Source organism: Balaenoptera acutorostrata, chromosome 11 (assembly GCF_949987535.1).
Source record: "Balaenoptera acutorostrata chromosome 11, mBalAcu1.1, whole genome shotgun sequence".
Classification (NCBI taxonomy): domain Eukaryota; kingdom Metazoa; phylum Chordata; class Mammalia; order Artiodactyla; family Balaenopteridae; genus Balaenoptera; species Balaenoptera acutorostrata.
The window spans coordinates 3,040,612-3,067,200 of record NC_080074.1 but is presented as its reverse complement, the minus strand read 5'-3'; the positions used below and the strand labels follow the sequence as shown (position 1 = coordinate 3,067,200).

The 26,589-nt window shown below is 60.9% G+C and overlaps 1 protein-coding gene across 4 annotated transcripts in view; it reads left to right on the top strand.

Moving 5' to 3' along the window:
• TBC1D22A (TBC1 domain family member 22A) overlaps nucleotides 1–26,589 on the top strand; it is a 316,566-nt gene that overhangs the window by 226,003 nt on the left and 63,974 nt on the right. For all 4 annotated transcript variants that reach the window (XM_057557200.1, XM_057557199.1, XM_057557201.1 and 1 more), the window contains one exon: nucleotides 9,361–9,488. In XM_057557200.1, the coding sequence (XP_057413183.1) occupies nucleotides 9,361–9,488 (128 nt within the window). The remainder of the gene's footprint in view (nucleotides 1–9,360; nucleotides 9,489–26,589) is intronic.

The window sequence follows — 26,589 nt, the reverse complement described above, 5'->3', positions numbered from 1 at the left end:
TGGTGAGGTCGGGGCTGACGGGACCTGCACCTGACACACGGGGACTGAGGCCGCCAGGAGCATTCTGCTCAGGTCACACAGATGCAGTGTCCCTCCGTCCACTCTGATGAAGTGTCTATTGACCCTGGAGCCCATGCTTGTCGCCCCTCGGCCCGGGCTCCTGAGGGCCCCGAGTGTGCCCCTGCGTGTGCGTGTGTCCACGTGTGCGTGTGACCACTCCAGTCTCTGGTTGCCGCCCTGCCAAGGGGGCTCTTAGCACCCCTCCTTGGAACCCGTGACAGCGACGAGGAGACCCGCTCCCCCCGTCTTCCCCAGTGCGTGGCAGCCAAGGGCCCTGAGCTGGACACCCGTGCAGCCGGCTCTCTGGCGCGTGGGGACACGCTGGCAGCGGGTGGCGAGAACGCAGACCCGTGGCTGTCCTCTGCAGCTGGCACCTGGGGGGCACCGGAGACCAGCAGGCGGTTAGGGGCTGGGGCGAGACGGGCACAGAGAGCCGTTGTCACAGAGCTGCCCGTCGTGTGTACCCGGGAAATGACACCGTGCGACGGGACGCAGGGCTGAGGGGTGCGGGTCCCCACGTGGCACCTGGGGAGCCTGGAGGGGTCGCTTTGGGTATCCTCACGTGGTCAGCTGCGTGGGGAAGGTGTCTCTTCATTTGATCTGCGCCAAGCAGCCTGAGGACAACCAATGCTTTTAGCTCCATGCTAAATGGGTGCCTTGCCGGGGTGTGCGGACACCGTGGCCCACCTCCTTCTTACACTTGGATGCCTCCCTCCTGATGGCAAGGAGACCTGCAGTTCCCTCCTGGCGCCCTTATGCTCGCTGTCTTCACACCGTCCCCGGGTGTGGACAGCGCTCCAGCGGGAACGGCATCCTGGCCTGCGACCACACGTGTGCAGGCGTTCCGGGTGAGCAAGGTTTCCCGCGGCACCACCGTGTGGGCTGTTCTGCGTCGTTTGCTTGCTGACAACAGCAGCGCGAGAGCCAGGGCTGGGAAGAGTGGCTGGGACAGGAAATCCAGCCATGCTGGGGGGTCTCAGCAGGTAGGATGGGGGCGGGGAGGGCTGGCTCCTTCCCGGGAGCAGCCCGGCCCCTGGAACGTGCTGCGGGTCTCTGTAGGCGAGCAGGGTCAGCCGAAGGCCGTTGTCTTCCTCCTGCTCGTCCCCTGGTGGAGAGCGGCCTCTGCTTATCTGCCACTCAGGCCCCTGCAGAGCCCCGCCTGGCCTCCTGAGCCTCCGCTGAGCCCTCCTCACTTCAGATGCCCCCGGGCTGGCCGAGCAGCTGAGGGTTGAACTAGGGCCGCCAGGAGAGTCTCAAATACCCATCTCCCTGGTTCGGTCCTTCCCTGCTTCGCAAGAGCCCAGCTCTTCCCGGTAGCACGGGGCTTCGACGGCTCATTAACATTGTGTGCACTTGCGTGCTGGTGCCCCGAAACCCTGGTGCACCCCCTCTGTCTTAGCACTGGGAGCCCTGGGGGGGGGGCTTCGGAGAGGCCCCCTGAGCACTTGCTGGCCTGTCAGCCAGCCTGGTCAGGGCAGCCCAGACCCTGGTGTGGGTGCTGGCCTCCTGGCGGGCAGATGCCCGGTATTCATGCCCCAGGTCCCCCGCTCCACACGGTGGTCACCTGGCTGGCCGGCTCGCGCCTGAGGAGCCCCAGGTGGATGTTTGGGGAAGCTGCCTTCATGACACCCACTGTTGAGTCTTTAGTTTACACAGGTGTCCCCTGGGAGGAGGAGCCCCACCATTCACTCATCCCGAGGGCCAGGCCAGGAGCAGCTGCGTGTGTGCAGAGCGCACCCAGCCATGCAAACCTCAGGGCCACCAAAGTGTCACAGGCACTCTCTAGAAGTCGAGGTGAGGGCACTGAGGAAGGGGACTCAGCTCCAGGGTGGAGAGAGGTCAGAAAAGGCTTCAAAAGGGCAGTGATGCTTGAGCTGTCTTGAATGTGGGGAGGCATGGACCAGCCAGTACCAGGCGTGGGGAGTCTCAAATCCAGGTCAGACTCAGACACGTATTTTTTGTGGCGTATTCTCTGTTTTAAAGTGCATCAGGAGAGAGAGAAGACTTCTGGGAAAGCTGTACGTCTTCAATTTCATTGCAGACTTGGGTGGTGTCAGGGCTGGCCGCCTGCCCACAGCGAGCTGAGATCTGTCCACAGTGCAGCTCGTTGAGATCTGCACGCCTCACCAGCCCCGCCCTGTGTCCCCTCTAGAACCTTGTGCGGGTGTGGGGGGATGGAGCCGAGACCCATCCGCCGGATCTGGCGTCGCACCCACTTCCTCTCTTCTCTGGGCGTGGCCAGGGCTGGGGGCAGGGAGCCCTCACGCGGCTTGTGGAGCAGTCGGTGCCCCACGATCTGGGCGCCGTCTCCTGCACTGCGTGGAAACAGCCCCAGTTTGGGGTGTGTGTTGAGGTGCTCGTGAGCACACCTGTGAAGGGAGCATGACTTCATACCTCGTCGCTTCAGTTCTGTGTCGCTCTGGAAGAACTCGTATTTTGCATGATGTTACTGTGGAAAACATAGACCTTGACACCTCTCCAGGGATGGAAAGATGGTGTGGGTGGCGTCAGATGAATGCTGTTTCCTTACAACCTGCTGGGAAGCTTCATTCCATCCCGCTCTCGTGTTTATGCTGGGGTCCTGAGAGTGTGGTGGTGTCCCTGTCCCCAAGGCCAGGTGTGCCTGGTGTGACCTCCTCCCGGGGGTGTACTGCCCACTTTACAAACGGGTGGCGGCCTGTAGGGTCCGACCCGCCGTCACCGCCACCCCCCTTCTTCCTATATAACAAGCTAGCGACCCCGCGGCCTGGCCTGGGTGTTGAGCTAGCCTTGGAGGAGTGACCTGGGGAGAACGTCTGTGCAGTTTGGCCCCTGCCCTGATGTCTATCTGGATCTGAACCCTCAGGGCCGTTTAATGCTGGAGGAAGTCCTCTGCTCGTACAGCAAATGCCGCGTGGGCGCCCCGCAGCACACTTCTGCCACTCCCTGCCAGGGTGAGCGCCAGACCCCCGTGCCGGCTCAGTTCTCCAGGAGGCGCCAGCCGCACGCCCGTGGCCCCCAGGCCGCCTGCACTTGTGACCCATCAGGGATCAAGGCAGCGGTTGCCGGGGCCCCAAGGCCTGATCCCTCGCTGGAGCGGCTCACAGCGCTCAGGAGAGCCGGCCAGGGAAGAGAGGCGCAGGGTGAGGTCGGGAGGGTCCCGGGGACTCGGCGCTTCCTCTCAGCCCTGGAGTCAGGGCCTGTCGCCCTCCACAGTTCACGTGTTCACCCGCTGAGCCCGTGCGTCCAGAGTTTTTCCTGGGGCTTCCTCACGTGGGCGTGATGGGCCGAATCACGGACCCCCCTGATGGAGCTCAGTGCCCAGCTCCTGTCGTGTCCTGAGGTCCGGCCTCTGCGAGCCCCGACCCTGAGACCCTGGGACCAGGGGCTGTCACCTGTGGCGCCGTCAGAACGCGCGTGTCCCCTGTGGCTGGAGGGGCAGTGTGTCTGCTGGTCTCAGGTCCTGGCAGAGCCCCTGCCCAGAGCCTGGCCGCCTTCCCACTGTTTGTCTAGGTCCCCGTGTCCTGAGTCCGCTCCCTCTGCCCCTTTGCTCACTGCGCTGTGATGGCTGAGCAGGGTCTGTGGGGAACCTGACGTGGGCCCGTGGCCCGAGGCCTTGGGAGCCGCGTCTGCTCTCGGGTGCTTTCTTGAGGCGGCTGAGAGCTGGCTTCCTGTTCAGTGGGGGCCTTGTTCGCCTGCTCAGAGCTTCCCTGGCGGATGTACTTCTGGAGTGAGGCTTAGCTGCCCTCCCTCCCTCCTCTTGGTCTGGCACCAAGAGAAGGGCTGGGAGGGGCCTGGCACCTGTGTCGCATGCCCACCGTATGGCAGCCACTACCCTGGGACTCTCCCGAGAGGGTGCTGTGAGGGAGCTGGGGCTCTCCCCGTTCCAGGGAGGGCCTGGGGGCTCTGAGAGCCTAGAGAACCTTCTGGAAGCTGACCTGGGATCTGAGCCCAGCTCTCCTGATGCTGTAACCCGAGGTCTCTCTACTGTTCTCCAGTCTGACCCGGGCTCTGCTCTGCCTGAGGAAGAAGACAGGCCCGCTCACTGCATGAGCGTGTTGTGTGCGTGGGGAGTGGAGTCACGGGTCCTGGGTCCTGCGCTGCTTCCTTCATTCCCCCTGTCTGCCCGCCCGGTCCCCTCCCAGCTCGGGCCCTCTGTCCTCCTGGTGGCCTCTGGGGGTGGCCCTGGCAGGTCTGTCTGCAGCGGGGAGCCCTGGACGCTTCTCCCCCGGGAGCTGCTGGGCCGGGCGTCACGCGTGTCGTCCTCCGTCCCGCTCCTTCCTCCCGCCCCTTGGCACAGCCCTGTGCCCCGGGTCCTCGGCCGGGGGTCCTGGGCGTGCGGCTCGGCCCTGCCCGTTTGGGGCTGATGCTTTCTTCTAGCTGTTTGTTCTTACCGTCCATCAGCCCTGGCAAACGAGGAGGGTGGGTGAGCCCAGAGCAAGGCCTCCTTGGCTGCAGAGAGGCCCACGTTCACTGTCAGAGGCTCTTGTTTTTGTTCTTCTTTATCTTTTTAACTGGTTAGAGGATTGAAATCTCCATGCTCCCCACTCCAAACCAAAACCTGTTAGGGCCTTGCCCAGCAGAAGTGGGTTGGGGGGTGGCTTGGGGCGGTTTTCCTTGTCAGGTATCTACGTGTGAGCAATTAGGTTCACTCTTTGGGCAAATAAATCTGAGCAGTGCCTGGCCCTGCGTAAACAGTGCCTATTCTTTGTGCCAAGTCAACGGGATACATGTTTTTTTTCCTTTTTAGCATAAATCTTGGGGCACAATCTGTTTGTGTAATTTATTTTTGTTTTTAATGAAGAAGACAAGGTGTTGCAGCAGAATTTCCAGCCTGCAGACACACTGTTTCAGGTGCTGGGAGAAGCGTCTGGCACGTGCTGGGCGATGGGCACTTCCTGTGCCCTTGTGGCGGTCTGCCTCAGAAGGCCTTGATGGAGAAACGTCTCCTCAGCCTGAAAGATGATAATAATTACATCTGCCTGCTCACTCATTCCATGTCCCCTCTAATTTCCAGTGAAATGGAAATTTCAAATGCAGAATTACTGCTAACCGAGTTACCTTTATCAGTGACAGAGCATCTGCTCACAGTTGCTAATAAGAATCTTTCCAGCACATACATTTGTGCTCCGATGTACATAAATGGAAAGTAATGGCTGGAGTTTAGGCGTCCATTTTTCAACACGTTCAGAGCAGGAGGCGGCCTCTCCGGAAGTTCGCTGTGTGCATTAGGAGGTGGGCGGGGGCAGTGGCCGTATCACTCTTCATTGTGGCTTCCGGAGAAGCCAGGTCATCAGTGAGAAACGGCCACCTCCACGTGACCAAGGAGTGCCTCCCGCGGTCCTGGGATGGCTGCTCCTGTTGGCTGGGGTGGCCTGGTCGCGGGTTGGCGCCTGGCGGCCGAGGCCCGCATCCCCACCAGGTGGGCCCCGGGCTGCCTGCTTCGCTGCTATCGGGAGCTCGGGCCCTCAGGACACTCAGAGTCGGTAACTCTGGTGAAATAGACAACTCGGAGGCTCAAAGTTGCATTTTCTTTCTGTCTCTCCTGCACGTTGCTGAGCTCGTGGAGGGCAGGACGCCGGCCGTGTCTCCTCTATAGCGTCACTGTCACAGGCGGTGGGGTACATGGAGACCCCGAGAGCTTCCCGGAAAGAGCTGATGAATGAGCAGCCTCTGCCCGTGTCCTCGTGGGGTTGACGCTGTGGCCCTTGCTCTGCAGAGGTCCCGGCCGTGCCCAGGGTGCTGGTACCCGGCGATACCGGGCGGGTCTGTGGGCCCATCTGGCATCATGGGGTCATTTCAGGACATGGGAGAGGGACAGTCCTGAGTCTGCTGCTGCCGCGTGCACCCCCGGATGGGCCACCTTGTGTGCTCCTCGCGTGGGCACAGGTCCCGTGGGCGGGAGCTGGCCACTGGGCTGTTGGTCCTCGCGCTCCGGCTGGCATGGGCTCCGCTGGCCGAGCCTGAGACGGGGTGGCGTCCGCCAGCGCCTCGTGGGGCGGGCCTCAGGTGGGACTGCCGGAGGAGAGAAGGGGTTTATTTTTACTTGTTTGGTTAGGTTCCTTCAGTGACAGATGTTCCGGAAATATGTGTTTAATTTTGCAAATCAGTTTGCTCGCCAGTTCACGTTACAAAGGTGTCGCGTGCCTCCCGGGCACTTGTTAGAGTTGTTTGTTTTCCCTGCTTGTAAACGGTGACCTTCTGCGTCAGCTGAGGAGGCCAGTGGCACTGCGGGCGCAGGGACGTGGCTGGGGGACTGCGGGCAGCTCGTTCCACGCCACCGCCCTGCCCCCGCCTCCGAGCGCGTCCGGCCCCGGCCGTCACTCCACTCGACCTGCGAATGTGCCGGGCACATGCCACACGCTGGGCCTGGCTCTGTGCCAATCCCTGGGTCCAGACAGGGTCCCGCCCCACGGGCACTGCGGTGCAGGGGGACCCTGAGGAGGGCCTTTGATGGCTCGTCAGCTGGCGGGCCGACACCCAGGGCTCCACAACCCGTGAAAAGTCACCTGAATCCGCGAGGGTGAACTCGGAGCGGCCCCGCCTTCCCGATTATCAACACCCGGCGAGCGCCTGGCGTGGGGTGGCGTCGGCGCCCCGCGCGGGCCTGGGCAAGAGGCGCCTGGCCCTGCTGCCCGCTGCTCTCTGTCCTCGGACCCTGTGTCCCGTGGAGTTTCAGTGGCTAGTGAGTGGCGGGTCCTGGAGCCCCTCATCGCCCAGGCCTGTCCTGGGAGCAGCCCCTGCGGGTCCCCCTCCTTCGGGCGCTCTGTATTCAGGAGGCAATTTTCTCTTCGGAGCTGCCACCGCCCTTCCGCCCGCTCTGCCCCCGCTGCCGACTGTGCTCGTGGAAGCTCACTGCCCTGTTTCTGTGTAAAAGATCCTGTTCAGTAAATTGATTCATTTTCTGAACTGCCGGTTTTCAGGTGTTGATGGTATTTGCGTTTCCCGTTGGCTGGAATGCTCGTGTCGGTGCCCAGGCCTCGGCAGGGGCTGCCGCCCTTGGGGAATGGGCACAGGGGGCCACTCAGGGCCCCACGGAACTTTCCAGCTTTGTAGCTGCTGCTGTTTTCAGCTTAGAAATAAATCTTAATTCTTTAAAAAGAACAGGACGTCCATCGCATTGCTGGAAAGCTCCGCAGTATCTCGTCGTGGAGAAATAGGAGGAGGAGGATGACTGAGAAATGGGCGGTTTATTCACATGTTCAGTTACCCATTTTCTAACTTCATTCATTCCCTCATTCCCTCATTCATTCATTCACCCGTCGTCTGGCTCACGCTTACTGGGCACCTAGTGTGTCCTAGGGCTGCAGGTGCGGAGGGGTCTCAGGCACCACACCTGCTGTGGAGCGGCTCACGTCCTGGGGCGGGCACGGCCCTAAGCAGCGAAGCCCGGGCAGTGTGACACAGGGTCCGGGGAGGCTGGCGCAGGGGGAGGGACTGGGGCGGCACCCGGGTGGGGCCTGGCCGGGCACACGGTGTCACCCGAGCGGGAGCAGTAATGGGGGCCGAGGGCCGAGAAGGGAGGTTCTGGCCCAGCCGGTCCTTCTTTGTCTGCCAGCTGGTGTTTCTCAAACTGTGGGCCACGTACGGGGCCCTCACGACGTCTGGAGGGGAACCCCCTCGTGGTATTAGGTGGCCCCCGAGCTTACAAGCTGGGCACACGGGGAGGACACTTCCCCCTGCAGACCCCGGGGCTCTCCTCGGTGCCAAGCCGTGCGGCTCGTTTGTGCCGGGGCTGCGGCCCTGGAGGCTCCACCGGCTCTGTGCTGTGGCCCTGCTCCCACGTCATCCTCCGCTGGAGCAGGAGGGGACCGTTTTGGGTCGCGAAGTGGAGTGAACAAGTAAGTGTATTTAGTACAACACAAGCTGATTAGAAGCTGTAGAGCGGACCACAGAGCCAGCCCTGCCCTGCGTGGGGAGCCTCTCCTGGGACGCGGACCCTGTGTCAGAGGCTGGACCCCATCTTCCTCTGTCTCTGGGGGCCCGGGTGCCGGGTCCTTGTGTAACTTGTCCCTGAGAGGGCTCCCAGCACAGGTGGGTGGCTGGCACGTAAGAATCTTCTGGAGACACAGAAACTCAGATCCCGCCGGGAAGATTGTGATCCAGAAAGTCGAGATGCACCCAAGAAGCTGTGTTTTAACAGCTGCCGAGATGAGGATGACGTCTGGGAACCCCTGAGGTCACTGTCCGCCCACACTGCGGCCCTCTGAGCTGGCCTCACACTTCCCTGATCCCCTGGCTGTCACTTGTTTGTTTGCCGCTTCTAGAACTTTCGTCGGGAGCACTGAAGGACCTGTGCACTTTTTCAGGGCTGCCTCTCAGGGCCGGCGGGGAGCGGGGGTAAGACCAGAGGAGGAGCCGGTGACTCCGGGCACGTGCAGACACGGGGCCGTGGGCCACACTCGTGGGTCCTGGTGGGCAGAAGTCGGGGTGGGCACGTCCCAGTCCCCAGTCTGGATAATTAGGCCATACTTGCCTGTTTTGTAAGGCAGCACCCGTCCTCCCCTGGCCCTTCGAGTGGCTCTTCCCAGGGCAGAATGTGGGGAAAATGGGGCACAGTCGCCATGAGCCCCAGAGTCTCTGCTTCCTTGGAGGGGCACTTCCAGGGTCCCAGGACCTCGGAGCTCCAGTGAGCTCTGAAGCCTTTCCTGCGGGTTGTTGAGAGCCCAGCAGAGAGGCCTGGGCGGGGAACGCTGGGGGCTCGAGCCGTGGAGTGCCGTGACGGGGAGAGACTCGGTGGCTGGTGGGAGATGGCGCTTTCGGCCTGGTTCTCCCCAGGGGCCCTGCTGTCTTCACAGAAGCCCCAAACCTGGGATCCAGGGATGGGCCCGCCTGCCCCCTCACTGGCCAGGCCCGGGAGCCCGTGGGACCCAGGCTGGCACGAGGTCGAAGCCGTCCCCTCTCTCAGGACTGCAGCCCGTATCTGGCGGACCTGCCTGTGGGCCAGACGGGTGAAGGTCAGCTGAGCCCCGCCATGTGCCCCCGAGCGTCTGCCGGCCTCTCGGACCAGTGCCGCCATCTGTAGGGCAGGACTGGGCCTGCCCGTGTTCCTGGGGTGGGGCTCGGGGCATCCCAGACGGGGCGCACACTCCGCCCGCGGGAGCTGTCGTGGTCCTAGTTACCGTTACCGCCGTCACCACCCGTATTCCTTGAGGAAGAGAGTCTGAGGTCTTGGAGTGGAAGTTCCTTTTCCTTCCATGCTCCTTGGGGGCGGTGGCTCGGCTGGTTGGAGGGGTTCCGAGGTGGGCCCAGGGCCTCAGGGAAGGGGCAGGCCTCCGGGGGCTCTCCTGACAGCCGCGGGGCCTGTGTTTGTCCCTGCAGGGCAAGTCCACCGGCACCTGGACCAGCACGAGGTGAGGTACCTGCAGTTCGCCTTCCGCTGGATGAACAACCTGCTGATGCGCGAGGTGCCCCTGCGCTGTACCATCCGCCTGTGGGACACGTACCAGGTGAGCGGCCCTTGCACCCCCCCCCCCACCGCGGGGTGCCCGCGGCGGGAGCTGGGCCAGGTCCTGCCCCCACGAGGGGCCGGGCCATGTCCTCGGCACCTCACCTCCTGCCACCTTCTGCTCTGGGTCCCTTTGCTGTGCTCGATTTTGCCTTCAAAGCATCCTCTCCACTGAAATGCGGTCTTTTTAAAGTCCACTTCTGGCGTTCTTGTCATCTGACTAGATGTAAGACAGGGAAAAGAACTTTCTGTAGTTTTACCTGTAGCTGGATTTCATCCCGCTGTGCAGTTTGCACTTTGGCAGGTGTAACTCCAGCGAGACTCTGAGCTGCATCTACCGGACACACTCACGCTCAGGACTCACACCTTGTCTGTGTTTTGAGTCACTCATGATAAAGATTTTAAAAAGTCCCCAACGGATTCATTGCGCTGTGAAGTTTCTTCCTCTCCACAGCGTTTTCTGGAACAAACCACCTTTGTTCCCTTGAGTGTCAACGTTGCTTATTCTAATGCCTCTCCAGTTTCTTGGAGATGTTTGCTGCGGCTGAGGCCGTGCCGGGGGTTCCACGCTGGCCTTTCCTCATCCCTCGTGGCGAGCAGGCACCTTGTGTGGACTTGGAGTGGCGTTCCCTCGGAGGCTGGCTTTCCTTCTTAACTCCGGGAGGCAGGGTTTTCTTGCACTGGGCGCCAGCCCTTCACGGGCCTTGGACTGGGCAGCTGCCTTTGGAGGCTGGGAGAGGGGCCCCCAGGCCACGGGCTTCTTCGTTGGGCAGCAGGAGTCCCAGGCGCAGGGTTGGGCTCCCGTGTGTTGACGTCCATGAAGATGGCAGTGGGGGCCCGGGGCCCCGAGCAGGCTGGAAGGGCCTCGCCCCCCAGCCTCCTCATCAAAGGAGCCCTTGGTCTAGATGGCGCGATGGTCCGTGGGATGGGGACCTTGAGCTGCTGCCCTGCTGGCCCCCATGCCCGCCAGCCTTGAGTTCTGAGCACATTTCTTCCAGGTCATCGAGAACAGTAGCCTAGAGCTTTGTTCCTCATGTTGGCCCGTGTGCCTGTTTGCCTGTGTGCCCGTGTGCCCGGCACGGGGTCTGTGGCTGTTTTTGTGGCTCTGAAGCCCTGTGTTGTGACTTTGCTTTTCCTTTTTGCAGCTGTATGTGCTAATGGTGTTGGCTACAGAAATTATGACTGGTCAGTAGCCGCACCCAAATCCCCCACTTTGGTTTTGCTTTCGTAGACACTTGACAGCTACAGAATTTCTAGCCACTCACATTTCTTGGGATGTAAAGCCTTTTTTGGGGGGCTGTTTGGTTAAAGTGGCCATTGGCCTGGTGCTATCGATCAGGTCTCAGTTACGTCGCGGGAAACAAAACTTCATATCCCGTAAATTTTGAACGCTCTCCACTAGTGATGGGTTACACTGAGGTCCTGACCCCCCTCATTAAACACAGAGTTCCCTGCGATACTGTCCCCATTATGAATAAATTAGATATTAAGTCAGTCGCATTTTGAGGAGCAGAAAATGGATCCGCGCATCTGTGGTCCTGCACCACTTCACTAAAACTCCTAATAGATATTAAAACTTTAAGCACAATTGTGGCATCTTTATTGAGTTAATTTTCTTGAAATTAAATTTTGTTATGAATCGACTCATTTGTACCATGGACTGATTGTTGAACTGACGGTACCCTCGTCATAAACCTTTTCATATCTTAAAAATTGGGGTATTTCTGTTTTACAGGCCCAAGTAACCATGAAATTGTATTGCGTCTTTTGGCAATGCAAATACATAGTAATCATAGGATGGCAATCGGGTGATTACTCTCCCTTCAACTAGGGTGCTTATTAGCTGGGCCATTACAGGTTTCAGTAACTCTTTAATCCCTTACAAGGTAGCTTAAAATCCTCTTGGGACACGTGTCAACAAAAGGCTATCCGTAATCTGTCCCAGGCCGTGGGCTAGATGGTGGCACAAAAATGAATGAGGGGCATTAGTTACAGGGAGGAAAAAAGGCGATTAAAAAGCGCAGATGATGCAGAAGTAGCCCGAAGAGCGGGGAGGTGAGCCCTGGGTGCGTGATATGCCCCGTACGAGCAGGGTGCTGGGTGCGGGCCGCCGTGGAGGCCGCCGTGGCTGAGCAGCCGGTCCAGCTCCCAGGGGGAGCCGGGGGGAAGGGTGCGTCCCACCCGCCGTAGCTGGAGCCGACACGTGGATTTTGAGGCCCTCAAATGAGAGAGGAAACTCTGGGCCCGTGTGCTGTGCTGTGGGTCCTCGGCCGCAGGGCTGACTGAGGCCGTCGGGGCAGCCGGGATGCGCTCCGTCCCGCCCGTGTCCTCCCGGCCCTCGCTTCCCCTCTCGTGGGCTCCCCTCCACAACCCCGCTCCGTGTGCAGGAGGCGTGGGCTCCCTCCCTAGCGAGCGAGGGCCCCACGGGGCTGACGGGAGAGCATGCAGGTGTTTCCGGGCCACACCTGCCGCCTCCTGCTGCCACCTGGACGGTGAAGCCGAGCCCGGCCCTCTGGGTCCGGCCTGGGGGGCCAGTCCCGGGCTGCGGAGGGCTGGGGCAGCAGGCCGGAAAGCCGCTCGGCTGCGCGTTGCGGGGGCTTGGACTCCAGGGCACCCTGCCTGCTGCGGGCACCGAGCGGCGCTTCAGCTCTCGCCCCTCTGCACTCAGAGCCGCTCTGCGCCCCGAGCCTGCGTTCCAGCCTCAGCGGGCCTCCCTCGCGGTCTTTGGTTTCACGCACCTTCTCTGGAATTGCTTCCCTGTGGAAGAACAGCCACAAATGTGGCTTCTATTTTATTGTAACGTGGGTGGGCCCCGGATGGTGGCCGTGGCTCGGGGCTCGTGGGCCTCTGCGTCCCTGCGAAGCCCAGGGCCTGCTCCAGGGCTGCTCCTCGGGCGTTTCCCGGCAGCGGCCGGCGCCCTGGGCGCAGAGGTGGGTCCTAGGGCTGCGCTCCCTCCCCGCGTCCCTGGCTGCACTTTATGTCTGGGGGCCTGGTGGGCACAGGCAACTGACTCCAGGGACCGCCACCCCCTGACCCCCGGGCCAGCCCCTCCCCCGGCAGTTCCTGGGACAAAAGCCGCCCTTCTGTCTGAGCCGCTTGACCTCCTCCCAGACCATGGGAGTGGGTGTGCCTGTGCGCTGTTGAGGAGGGTCCCTGGCCCCCCGGTTGCTCGCTCTCTGGGGTGCGCACCGGGGCTGCAGTCCCACCACGCGGGCGAGGACCACGTGAGCTTCTCCCGGCGTCGGCGGTGCGGCAGCCCCCCTCCCCCACTGTGAGTGGGACTGTCCTCCCCCGGGGGACCTGCCTGGGAGGAGACAGCCAGAGGGGTCGGCACCTGCTGATTTCCTGAAAGATGGGAGATCGAAGTGCGTTTCCTGGTTTGTATTTCTTTTTTCCTAAATGGCATTAGCCTGTCGGCCAGCTCAAGGTTGCTTCAGCTGTTCGGAGTCTTTTGCAGTTCCATACACATTTCCGGTTTGTTTTTCTGTATCTGTGAAAAATGCCAGTGGAATTTTGGTAGGGAATGCCTTGAGTCGCTTTGGGTAATATGGACGTTTTCACAGTACTAATTCTTTCAATCCACAAATGAGGAGTGTCTTTCCATTTATTTATGTCTTCTTCAATTTCATTCATCAGTGTTTTTTAGTTTTCAGTGAACAGATTTTTCACTTTCTTGGTTAAATTTATTCCGAAGCATTTTATTTTTGATGCAGTTGTGAATGGGATGGTTTTCTTAATTTCTCTCTCCAGTAGTTCATTGTTAGTGTATAGAAATGCAACCGAGTTCTGTATATTGATGTTTTTTTTATCCTGCAAGTTTACAGAGCTTGTCTAAAGGTAATGAAATTATCTCACACAGGTATCTGCACCCTCATGTTCATGGCAGCCGAGATATGGAACAACCCAAGTGTCCATCGATGGATGAAAAGATAAATTGTGTGTGTATACACGTATGTATGTCTATATATACATGTGTACACACACACACACAACGGAACATTATTCGGCCTTTAAAAGGAAGGACCTCGTGGGCGTGGCCGAGGTGGCTTAGGGAGGGTCTAGGGGAATAGGCGGGGCAGCCGGAGGAGGGCTTCCCCCGGGCAGGAGAGGACACACTGGAGTGCGAGCCAGGGAGAGAGGCCCAGAGCAGCAGAAGGCTCTAGGATGACGGGACCACCCAGAGGGGCGCCTCTAGGCACACGTGGGTTTTCCACACTCGAAAAATATGACCAGCGTGACCGAGTAGCTGAATTTCTAGTTTTCATTTTAGTTCACTGAGATTTATATTGAACAGGCCCACCCAGAGTAGCTGCATGCAGCACTGCTCTGGCAGCTACTGGTGGAGTCAGCGGGTCAGGACCCGTGGGCATCGGGCAGCAGTGGGCAGGTCAGGACCCGTGGGCATCGGGCAGCAGAGGGCAGGTCAGGACCCGTGAGCATCGGGCAGCAGCGGGCAGGTCAGGACCCGTGGGCATCGGGCAGCAGCGGGCAGGGTCAGGACCCGTGGGCATCGGGCAGCAGCGGGCAGGTCAGGACCCGTGGGCATCGGGCAGCAGCGGGCAGGGTCAGGACCGTGGGCATTGGGCAGCAGCGGGCAGGGTCAGGACCCGTGGGCATCGGGCAGCAGCGGGCAGGTCAGGACCCGTGGGCATCGGGCAGCAGCGGGCAGGGTCAGGACCGTGGGCATCGGGCAGCAGCCGGCAGGTCAGGACCCGTGGGCATCGGGGAGCAGCGGGCAGTGGGCAGGGTCAGGACCCGTGGGCATTGGGGAGCAGCAGGTGGGTGCAGGACCCATGGGCATCGGGCAGCAGCTGGCAGGTCAGGACCGTGGGCATCGGGCAGCAGCGGGCAGGGTCAGGGCCCGTGGGCGTCGGGCAGCAGCGGGCAGGTCAGGACCCGTGGGCATCGGGCAGCAGCTGGCAGGTCAGGACCCGTGGGCATCGGGCAGCAGTGGGCAGGTCAGGACCCGTGGACGTCAGGCAGCAGCGGGCAGGTCAGGACCCATGGGCGTCAGGCAGCAGCAGGCAGGTCAGGACCCGTGGGCATCGGGCAGCAGCTGGCAGGTCAGGACCCGTGGGCATCGGGCAGCAGCGGGCAGGTCAGGACCCGTGGACGTCGGGCAGCAGCGGGCAGGTCAGGACCCGTGGGCGTCGGGCAGCAGCGGGCAGGTCAGGACCCGTGGGCATCGGGCAGCAGCGGGCAGGTGCAGGTCCGGCGGGGCAGTGACTCGAGCCAGCCCTGGGGAGAATGTGAGGAAATGGACTTGGCTGGAGCCCCCTGTCCTCCGAGAGGTGCGGCTGTGCAGGGAGGGGGCCGTGGTGGGAAACCCCGGGCATTTCCAAGCTGACGGGCTTGTCGGGAGAACCGAAGAGGTGGGCGCGCTGGGTGGTGGACATCTCTGCCCCGTCCCTCCTTCCCCGGCGCCCCGAGGCTGATTCAGGAGGGTGGGCTCCGCTGGGACCTGTCTCAGAATGAAAACATCAACAGCTTTCTGGAATGGAAATGTGAGAGCCAGGCTCTCAGAACAATGATACCTGTTCTCTACATTCTAGTAACTTCCTTCCTTCCCATTCCGGCTCTGGCTGAGGTCTTTCCATCACTGGCTGATACTCGGGGCGTGAGCCCTGGTGGAGCCAGGGCCCCGGGCCAGGGGAGGGGGCGTCACAGCCTCGTGTCCACGCAGAGGTGACGACACGTGTGACTTCAGGAATGGCAGTGGCCCCCGCCCCATCCCAAGGACTGCGGCTTGGGTAGGTGAGGGCGTGCTGAGGGTCCCCACGGAGGCTGACGTTTCCCACAACCTAGTGATTGTGTTTGAAGAAAAGGAAAAACTTCCTTTTGCCAGGTGAGTGTTGCAAGGTGGCTTCACTGGCTTAAAGCATTTATTAAATTCCTTCTTAGTGGCGTCTAAAGGCCACTGGAGTTCTAATTAAGAATGTATACATACTGCTCGTGTCCCCGAGTGCGTCTTTAGGGGCCGGCTGTTGACACAGGAGAGGAAACGTGGACACCCACACATCGGGGCCTGGCTGGAGAGCGGCTCCTTTTCTCACCGCCTCTCCCTCCTGGTGCAGAGCCGTCTCACACGAGCTTTGGAGCGGCCTGGGCTGGTGCTCCCGGCCCTTGGCCCTGGCTCTTGGCACACACGCCGTCAGAGGGAAGTGGAAGGAGGGCATTTTCTACCAATAAAGCTCCGAATCGCTCTTCTGTGGCCAAATGGAACGTAAGGATTTGTTTGGATGTTCCACGTAAGCCCCGTGGATACTGTGACCTCTGGGACTCTGGCAGAACGGCCTCTCCATCCTAGCCCAGTGCTGCCCTCGTAGCCTTGGGCAGGTCCAGGGTCCTGAAGCTCAGCTCCTAGGATTGCTGTTGGGACTGAAGGAGGAGTTTCTAACGCAAGGATCGGCAGACAGGTCCTGTAAAGGGCGAGGCAGGCAGGATTTTGGGCCCGGGGGCCATGTGGGCTACACAGGTGCGCCGCTGTTGGGGCCCAGGGGCAGACGTGGCCTCGCCAGCCAGACTCGTGGGGAATTGGGTGCTTCCCGCGCAGAGCTTAGAAAGCACCATGCACACGGTGGGCGCTGGGTAAGAGCCCTTTTCTTCCCACACCGCTGTCGCCGGTATTTTGTAAACTGTAGAGCTGTACAAATTCTGGGTTTTATTGCCGGGCTGTCACTGTTATCAGCCAGTTTTTACCGAAATTGGAACTGGGGTCTCGGAGCTCAAGTGACTTGGCCTCTGCGTCATTCCAGCGGCGTGTGGCCCAAGCAGGGTCCCTCCACCTGGGCCCCCGCCGTCCGCGCGTCCCCGGCCCTGGCCGAGCACTCTGCCACGTGCGGGGACAGTGGGGCTGCGGTCTGAGGACCTGGCACCCTACAGCTCCCTGTGTGTGAGGGCAGGGGACCGAGCTGCAGCCTTCCGCTCTCACGCGGTGGCAGGGCTGTGTGTCGAGCTCCTCCAGGGTCCTGGGGGCCTAGCTGGGCCCTTCCTGAGCTGCGGCCCCGTGTCTCACAGCTCCCGGCCGCGCCAGTCAGGGGCAGGGGGCAGGGCAGGGCCTCCGGGCCCGTTGAAGGCCAGCTGCCAGCTGCCCCCTGACACGCCAGGGCCCCCGCTGGCTGCCGCGGAGCCCTGCATGCCCCGAGACCCTGAGCTGGCTCTGATCCCGAGATGCCGCGTCTGCTGCGGCAGACGTGGCCGCTTGCGCCATTTTAGGTGAAGTCTCCCCATTGGTGCAGCCTCCCCATCCTTGGAGGCGGTGAGCGAGCCGTCGCCAGAGGTGAGGCCGCCCCTGCACTTCGGCAGACTTCCTGGCCTCCCGGGAAGGAGCCCGGCGGTGTGGGACCCCTGTGGCTGGCCAGGCCCCGAGGTCACAGTCGGTGCTCGTTTATTGGGCGCCTGCTGTGGGCCTGGCCCTGTCCTCGGCGCCGGGGACCCAGCCACGGAAGAGGTGGGTCCTGATGTCACAGAGCCCGCCTCCCAGCCAGGGAGCCCAAGCAAACCCTGGGAAGAAGGTGGGCCTGGCCGTGTGGGGGGAGGTCGCAGGGCTGTGCAGCCGGGGCGGCGGGGGGAGGGAGGTGGTCCGCAGGAGGTGGCCCTGCAGGGCCGCTGCTCTGTGTGACGGGAGCTTTGGGAGGGGCTCTCGGGGAAGAGCATTTCAGGCCAACGGCGTCCTGAGAGCCCGGCCGGGACGGGGCGTGTGGAGAGGCCCGCAGGCTCCAGGCGAGAGGCGCGAGCAGAGCTGGATCTGCAATAACCAGGCACCGCGTGTGACTGTGCCCGATGCCCAGGCATCTCCAGGCTGGGACATCTGGTGAAGGGTACAGTACAGGTGTTTCTGGACTCTATGTACACCCTGAAGTTTGAAGGTGGAGTCAGAGGGACGGGCTGAAGAGTGAGAGACGAGGCTAGGTCGGGGGATGCTTCTGGAAGGGCCTGCAGTGGTGCCCACTGCCGGGTGTCCGTGTCCTGCCCTCCTGCGGGCACCGCCCCCTAGTGTGGGCTGCAGGTGGTGACTCACTTCCTACAAGGGGATCCAGTGTGGGGATGTCACCTCTGAGACTGTGACCCCGTCTCTCTGCTCCCACCCTGGCTCGCTCCGAGGGGAGCTGCTGCCACGTTGTCAGCTGCCCAGAGGGGAGGACCCGAGGCTGCCATCAGCCACGGGAGCGAGCCTGGGGACACGAGAGGACCACGGCCCCAAGCTGGCCCTGGGCTGAGCCTGTGAGAGGCGCTGAGCCAGAAGACCCAGCCGAAGCCAGGTCTGAGCCACGCAAACAGCAAGATAAGGGACGCCTGTCCTGCTCCGGTTCATGGAGTTTGTTAAGCAGCAGGAGATAATTAATGCATTCGTGTCTTGGTGGCAGGAGGTGGTTCAGGTCGCCTTTACTGGGTTGGGCAAGATGGGGTGGGATAGACTGGAGAGGGCGTGGGAGGGAGGAGTCCTGTCGGGCTTCCTGTGCTGGAGATGCCTGTTGGCCCTCGAGGGGAGGGGCCCTGGGCAGCCGGCCGAGGCCTGGCGCTTGCTCCGGAGACTTGCAGGCAGGTGGCAGGAGGTGGCAGCTGTCGGCGGAGAGGCGGGCTGTGGAGGCCCGCGGCAGATGAAGCCCTCAACTGGGGCCTTTGAGTTTTCAAATCTGTCCTTGATGTCCACACAGAGTGAGCACGGTGTTGGAGCCCACTAATGCGTTCAGATGAAAAGAAATTTTTTTGCAAAGGTTGGGGGGGGGGTGTGCCTTCCCAGAAATAACCTTGAATTTGGAGTTCAGCCTGTCAGTCCATGGAATTGCATTTAAGTTCTCATTGGAAATGCAAGTTAGTTCTACTAATAACACTTTTCTAAGCCCAAAGGGGGCGTATCTTCTGATGTCCTACGGGCATCTGTCTTTCCTTCTATCCGCCCTTCTTTCCCTCCCTCCCTCCACCCAGCTACCTGCCCACCAAGTACAATGTGAACCCTGGTGCACAAAGAACAGGGCGGGGTGGGGCTCCGGGACTCCGTTGAGACACGCCAGGAAGCATCCCTGCCCCCTAGGGGTCCGCAGCCTGGGGCGGAGGTGGGCGCGTGATGTAGTTACAGCCCGGGCAGCAAGCGCTGTGATGGAAGTAATGGAGTAGGCGCTGGGGACTTGGGGGCACCGCACTCTGCCCAGGGGTGCTGAGGAGGCTTCCCGAGGGGACCTTGAGGGTCGGAGGGTGCACGGAGAGTTCTTGGGGAGGACAGAGCACAGAGCCGGCTCGGAGCGAAGCAGGGGCAGCTTGCACGGGAGGGAGAGCGTGTTCCAAGGCTGGCAGAGGCAGGTGGGCACGGCTTGCGCTGCAGGGTCTGTGCTGGGTGTGGTCGTTCCCGGGGTGTCTGGGGGCCGGGACAGAAGAGGGACCGTGAGGGGCGGCAGGCCCACGGTCTCATCCGCGGAGGTGGGCCAGCTCTGTTCCCAGATGGTGACTTGACCTCTGCAAACCTTGGTTTCCTGTCCGTAAAAGAGAACAGAGCCTGCTCCCGTGGCCACGCCTCTAGCCCCACCTGTGATGCTTACCTGGCGCTGCGGCCACACCGCCAGTCCCACCTGCAGCATGACCTGTCACTGCGGCTGTCCCTCTCATCCCACCCGTGCAGAGTCCCCATTGCTGCTGTGAGGGCCGCCTCGGGGCTCTGGTGAAGGCGCCGGGCGCTCAGCTCTCGGTCATGGTTCTCGCCAGCCCCGCGTCCTCCTGCTGGGCAGTGGCGGATGGAGCCCTGGGGCCCAGGGGAGGAGCTGGCAGGGCGGCCGGGCATCCTGCCGAGGTGTTCTTGTGGGTGCGGTGGAGGGGCCAGGCGTGCAGGAGGGCCCGGAGCTGCAGACTCTGCCCCGTTGCTTGTCCAGCCTCGTCTTGGGGTCACTTCCACCTTAGCGACCTGTGCTGTGTTCAGACGATGTGCAGGCTTTCCCGAGGCCCCATCCTCTGTTCCGTGGTCCTGCCTTTCCAGGGGTCGTTGGGACCTGCTCTTCGACTCCTCTGGAAGGTGGCCCTGGGCCTTCACACTCCGCGGTACCCTCAGGAGTGCGGGTTGTGGTGCCTGGTGGTGGAGAGCACGCTCGGTGCAGAGCCCACGGGGTGCTGAGCAGCGTGCCAGCCGCGCGGCTCTCCTGAACCTTCCAGGGCTCTGCAGCGCGATTCTCAGTGAATCAGGCGGCCGTGAGCCTGATGGATTGGGTTAATCTAATTAGACTGGAGAAGCAGGTCTCCTTACGACATACTTTTTCGTAAGCCCATTAAGGTTTGAGGTCGTGAGCATTTCATGTGGGCCCCCCTCCAGGAAGCAGGCATAGATCACTGTCAGCCGGGGAAGGGTGTAGAAAGGAGCGTATTCAGTGAGACCGTGCTCCCTGCTAAGTTTGCGGGGAGGAGCTGGAAGAGGGCTGTACCCCCTCCTCCAGAGCGGCATTGAAACAGTGGCCTGGGGATTTAGAGGTGGTATTTAAGAAGTATGGAGAACGTCCTTAGTGACGCTAAGACTTTCTTTCTTCATATCTCCATCAGGATGGGTTTATCGGAACTTATTCAGGGCTTGGGGACTGTGGCGATGTCTTCCCTCTGCAGGCCTGGGTCAGGCTGAGTGAGACCTGTGCCGCTCAGTCCTTGCTAGGGGTCTGCGCGTCTTGTCACTTCCCTGTAGGTGCACCACCGACCCCCGGTCCTGGCAGGCTGTGGACTCTGGGACAGGCCGCCAGTCCCTTAGTGACCAGTTAGATGCACCCAGGGGATGACCAGGAACAGCCGGTGAGTGACCGAACCACAGAGACCAGATGAGGAGGGAGAGACCCCTGGGGACACACGTGCTGCCCACGTCTAAGGGCCGGGCCTGGCGTTGGCATCCGACCTGGTCTTTGGGGCTCTGGGTGTGGAACTGGGATGCGTGGGCAGAAATAACGGGTTAGCATCCAGAACGTGTTCCTGCTGGCTCTGCGTCTCCCTGACACGGTGCCCCCGTCTCCCGGGTTCCAGCTCCCGCGGAGTAATGGCGCCGGCTGACGCTGCCGTGGGCGATCCCCGCATCCCCACCCCCAAAGCGGGGCTGCTGGAGCGCTGGCTGGGTGTCCAGGGTCTCGTGTGCACTCCTTTCAGGTGAGGAGGCTGGAGGCCTCGCGCAGGGTTACACTGAGGATAATAGCTCTGTCGCGTTTGTGCTCAGCTTTAAAATGATGCGTTTATGAATGTTTTATCTGCACTGTGACCTGAAGCACCTTGTCTGACATCCTTTGGCCTCTGGACAGAAGGCTCAAGAGAACCGGGGGCTGTTGGAGGAGACCCGGAGGAGACAGGATGCGTCCCGATGCGGTGGCCGCGGGCCGCGTTCACAGCCCAGATGTGGCCCGGCCCCTCTGGGCTCTCCGGCTGGGCCTGCTGGGAGGCGGGGACCAGCGCGGGGCCGGGAGGTGGGTGCGCTTGCTCTGCCTCGACCCCTGCCCCTGGTTACACAGGCCTCCTTACCAGGTGGAGGGCAAAGGGCAGCGTAGACATGGCATCTCAGGTGCTTGTGATGGCGGCTGCCAGGCCTGAGGGGGGTGGGACAGGCAGAGTCACAGTAGGCACTGGGACACCTCCCCCCGCCGGACCTTGCTCGTGTGCCGACCCCGTGCCCTTGCAGGACCCCCACGTGCGCGGGGACACTGAATGAGAGTCGCCGTCCTTGCCTGTCTCCTCCCCCTGTGAATGCCCTGAGTGGGGCGGCGCGGGGCCGTCTGGTTTGCTGACCCTGGCGCCCCGGCAGGGCACCCGCTGTTCTTTACTCAGGAGCAGCTTTGGGGGTGAGGACGCCTCGTGGGTGTGCGGGGGGACACGCGCTGCGAGCTCCTGGCAGACGTCACGGCCGTCCACGCAGGGGCGCTTCTCCTGACCGCTGTGCCCTGGGTTTACAGACTCGTCTTTAAGGGTCTAGCGTTGCCAAGTAATTACCCTGATTTTTACGTCCTCTGGAAGAAACTCAAAAAGTAAAAGTTAGCCTGCGGCTAGCCTTCTGGAGCTTGGCCTGGTGCATCCCAAGCGTGGGGAGTATTCTCAAGGTTTCCAGTCCAATTTTCCGGGACCTTTTGTTAACGACCACGAGGAGAAGGCCGTGGTGCCCTGGGGTGACCACTCAGTGCTGCTGGTGGGCTTTGGCTTCTTCCTGGGAGACCAGGCTTTGTGACACGAGGGCGGTGTCCTGGGCCAGCCATGGGCTTCCTCTCGCTGTGTGAGCATCGAGCTTTCCAAATGCTAACCTAGCTGCTCCGCAGACCTCTTTGTACTTAACCGTGAGTGCAGAGAAGCCTGCCGAGCAGAGTGCAGGCCTGCCCTGGGTTCACTGAACATCAAGGCCCCCTTGGCTGGCACCGGTTGCATTGCTGTAGAGAAACCTTAGACCGTGGTTAAATTCCCAGTTGGCCTCCTTCACTGCTTATTTTCTAAAATTTTATATTCTTTTATTTCACCCTGAGAGTATGTTGCAGAAACTTCTTAGAGAAAAGAAACCCTCCCCCTGACATAACTAGCCGCTGTGGGGGCGCGCTAGTGTTCCTTCTCCGTCTTTTCTCGGCAATTTTTTTAAACGTAATAATCACGTATTATATACAGTTTTGCTTTCTGCGTTTGTTACACTGCCCCATCATGACGTTGTTTTCTTTTTTTTCCCCCTGTATTAGTTCCTAGTCCTTACAGCCATCACTTTAAAGGGCTGCATAATATCCTGATAATATCCTGCCCTGTGGATATATTATCATCTGCTTAAAGGTGGTGGGTCAGTCTTGCAGTGTAATTATGACTGTGATGTGACCTCTTTGTGCTTAGAGCTTTTTCTGTATTAATAGTCCCTTAAGACAGATTCGCAGGAGTGGCCTTACGGGGTGAATGGGCGTGACGGTGTTCAAGGTACTTGATGCGAATCGCTCTTCAGGGGCATTGCGTGGATGTCGTGACCAACGATACGTGAGAGTGATGCTTTCTTCACCCTTGTCGTCATCAGGCTTTTTAACTAATGTTATTTTTCTTAACTCGACTAAGCAATAGATGGTAATCCCTCGATTCTGGTTTTATTTCTGTGGTTACTGTTACACTTCTAAAGTTTCGGATATATTGATCTTTAGTAGCTGCTGTGCTATGTTTTAAGATAACCTTTTTCTCGGTCCATGGTTTCTCGGCGGGGCATTTTTACACTGTAGGGAATCAGTTGAGTGTGCCCGTCGCTGCCACCGGCGTTTGTCTGGGCCCGGGGCTGGGACCCGCAGGACGGGCTGTCGGGAGGGGCGGGGCAGAGGGCAGGCGAGCCCACCGCGGACGTGCAGCCGTTCCCCAAGTGGCGGCTGTTTACTCCGTTTTTTGGAAGAGAAACCCGAGGTTCGAGAGGCCGCGATTCGTTCTCTGCGGGCCTCTCCCGCTGTCTGTGGCCACTCCGGCTGCCCTCCCCGTGTGCCCAGCTCCTGTTGCCTTGTTTATACCCCGCACATCTGCTCCCAGGTGCGGCCTCACGGACTCTTTGCTGGTGTGGCCGAGACCTCGCGGGGCAGAGGCGCTGGCCCCACTCGTCGCGATTGCGGCCGCGCTGCTCCCCCCGTTCTCAGGCCCTCGGAATCCAGGCGTTCCTGTCCCCTCGTCCGTGTGCTAACAGGACAAAGGCGCCTCGTCTCCTATTGAAGGCCTGTAGCAGGGCAGGCGACAGGCGCCTCCCGATTGCTGATGCCGCACCGTGATGCCCGCGCTGCGGTGCCGTGGGGAGACCGGCAGCGGTGCTGGCTTCCTGGTCCTTTAAGTCACGCTCCCGCCCGTCGTGACCGTGTGAACAGGGAGGCGGGCGGTGTGTTTGGCACAGGCCTGGGGAGTGTGTGCGGGGCTGGGAGCCCTCGGGGCCGGCACCGCCTCTCTTTGGGGAGCGGGCTTCTCGGCCGAGCACGTCCTCAGAGCCTCCCTCCTCTGGACACTGGCCACCTGTCCCCTTGTCCCCATGCCCCCGGTGGCTGTCCCTGCCCCCCCGTCCTTTCTGCTCCCAGGGCTGCACATCACCATGCAACCGCGCTTCAGAGCCTGCGTGGGCTTCCTTTATCCAGAGCAGGCGAGGCTCAGAGGGAGGCCGGCCCAGGAGAGCAGGTTTCTCGAGGGCTGGGCCTTGGCCGCATGGGTCTCTGGGTCCCAGTGTCCAGAACAGCGTCTGACACAGACGTGCTGCTGTCAGTGTCTGTTAAACCAAGTGGCGTAAAGGAAATGACATTGAGGACTCGTGTGTCCGTGCTTGACCACCTGCGGGAGGCGTATGGGGTCAGAGGAGGTTGGGCCACTGGCTGGCCTTTCCCACCGCCCTGCCCACGCTGCACCACGAAGAACCGGCTGTCACGGCAGGGCTGTGGCCGTGTCCCACGGTTCCCTCGGCCTCCTCGTAGCAGCCGGGTGCAGTTGGCGCCCTCACGGCCACCTTCAGGTGAGGGAATCGGGGCTCAGCCAGGGCAGTGCTCTGTCCAGAGCCGCCGGCCGGTGTAGCGGGCCTGGCAGACAGGCCTGGCTGCGGGGCACCTCCACTGCCCATCACCCCTGCTTCCTGCTTTGTCGTGAATCCACGTACTGGGCGTCCGCGTGTTTGACGCGCGGAGCCCGTCCTCTGCTGGAGAAGGAGCCGTTGGTGGAGAGCAGTGACAAACGGGGGGGCGGGCAGCAGGGGCTTTCCCGGGTGGTTTCTCCCGACCTCCCCGCCACGCCCGTGCCCACTCCCACTCAGCCTTTGAGAAACCTTGGCTTTGCAGCTACTTTTCATTGACATCATTTGAGCTGCAGATTTCAGGGTTTTTTTCAACATTCCACTTGAATATTGAGGTATGAGTGTTTTCACCCCCAACTTGAGCACATCTGTGTCCGTTCCCTAGAGATGCTTGCTCACTGCAGGGATTGGACGATCACATAAAATGTTTTAAAGACTGGAGTCTTTAAAGAGTTGCAGATTTCCTAAAGGGTTTTTTTTTACCCCTTGCTGCCCAGCATGTCAGAATCAGAGGCCTCCTCTTCCATCATGAACTAGTTCGAGTGACATGCAGGTGCTGTTTCTACCTGAGCCCTGGCAGCACCCCACGTGGTGTCCGGTCCAGAGGTGCCTGCCCTGCGGAGCCAGCATGCGTTTCTGGCTTTTATACTTTACAGGAACAGGAGGCATCTTATTATTACTTTGAAGACTGTGTTTGAAGAGGACCCTCTACGACTCTCCAGAGTGTGGGTCCTGCATCGAGTGTGGCTCTCCTGTGTCCTGTGACCGCTCAGCTGCCGGGAAGTGTCTGCTCCTGGCGCAGAGGCCTGGGGGTGGGGGCACCGCGAGCCGCCTGGCCTCCAGGGACGGGGCGGGGGATGGTACACCCTCATCCCTAAGTGGGACTCTGGGGGCTTGGGACGCTGGAAGCAGATGCTCACTTGGGCGGGACTGGGGCAGTTGGTGCCCGATGGTCGGGCGCGTTCTCTGCGCTCATCCGCTCCGTTATGATTTCAGACCGGGCCGCCAGCAGCCAGGCCCCGCTCCCCGGGTCCCGAGCACGTGCCGGAGGGCTCCCACAGCTGGGCTGCCGCTGCTAAGGGCTCCTGACTCTGTTTTCGGGAAAAGCTGCCGACGCTTCTGCAGGCGAACAACTGCCAAATTACATGGCGGGGAGGTGCTGTCAGAAAGGGGTGAACGATTTAGTTATAAACCCGCTCAGCAGCCTGTGCTTTCTGGACACTTTTCTGTTGTGGAGTGTGAATGGCGTCTCCGCCTTCCACTGGCCCAGTGCCTCTCAGATCTCAGCTTGGTGGCGACAGAGGCCGGCTGTCGTTGACATTTCACTGTCGGGGGTCCTGTCTTTGCCCACTCGAAATATACCTGCAGCCCCCCCAGAATGGCATTCGCGGTCATTTAGGGTAGCTGTCGGGATCCCTGGAACGTGAGCTCCTGGAAGGCACGAGCCTGGTCTTCGTCCCTGACCCCCTCGGCCACGGTCCTCTGTCCCCTCCGGAGGACCTCAGGGACGACGTGCTTTAGGACTCAGGAGGGCCCGACTTGTTCCCACAGCTGCTCCCCCCGCCCCGCCCGGGCTCTTTTCTTTGCCTGGCGGTGGCCCCGCTTTCCGTGGCCCCGAGTGCCCGGGGCTGTGTCCCGTCTGTGCCCTGGCTGAGCGCCCTCTGCCCTCACAGAGCTCTGCACTGAGACACGAGGATGGCTCAGCCCCTCGGGACAGTCCATCCACAGCGTTGACCTGTCTCTCTCCTAGAATTTTATACACGTGGGACCGTCGCAGGATGTGCTGTCTGGCCTCTTTCACGCTTTATAATTATCCTGAGATTTGTTCATGATTTTGCATTATAAGTAAGTTCGTGCCTTTTAATTACTGAGTCCTCCTTTGTTGTAAAGGAGTCTTTCCTTAAAATCGCTACTTCCTCCCCATCTCGAGGTTAGGAGGTGTGACAGGGTACATCCCCAACCCTCTTTTCTTGGCCGTCAGACAGAACTTGTGATGTTCTCTCTGACAGCGATTCTCAGAGCCTGGTCGCCGGGTCGCAGCATGGCATCACCTCGCTAGAAACGCATGTTCTCAGGCCCCACCTGACCCGCTGCATCACAATCTCCAGGGTGGCCCAGCTACCTGTGTCCCAACAAGGCTGAGGAGACTCCAGCGCCCACTCAGGCTGGAGGCCGCTGCTCTGGGACTGCGGGGAGGTCAGGACTCAGTCCTGGTGGTCGCGAGGTTCAATCAGAGACAGCTGGTGGCTCCTGGAACAAAAGCGTCTCATGTCCCGACTGGATTGTGGGGTGTCCTTCCCGCTCCTTTCTGCTCCGTTCCCACGTGGGGGCACCGTGGATTCCTGACACAGTGACTGGTGGTTTCTGTTGCCATCAAGATACAAAATGTAGAAATAGGTGGATGTTATGATATTAACGCAGAGAAGAGCAGGAAAGTTCCGCCGTCCCTCACTGTCCTTGTGGGCGAGGAGAGGCACCTAGGGGCGTCCCAAGTCCTGAACGGGACCCTTCATCTGCCCTCGGGCCTCTCCCACCCGGTGGCCCCTGCAGCGCACGGCGTGGCCAGTCTCCCTAGCCACGCACCTGGCCTCGTCTGAGACCCGTCGCTCTCAGCCTTGGG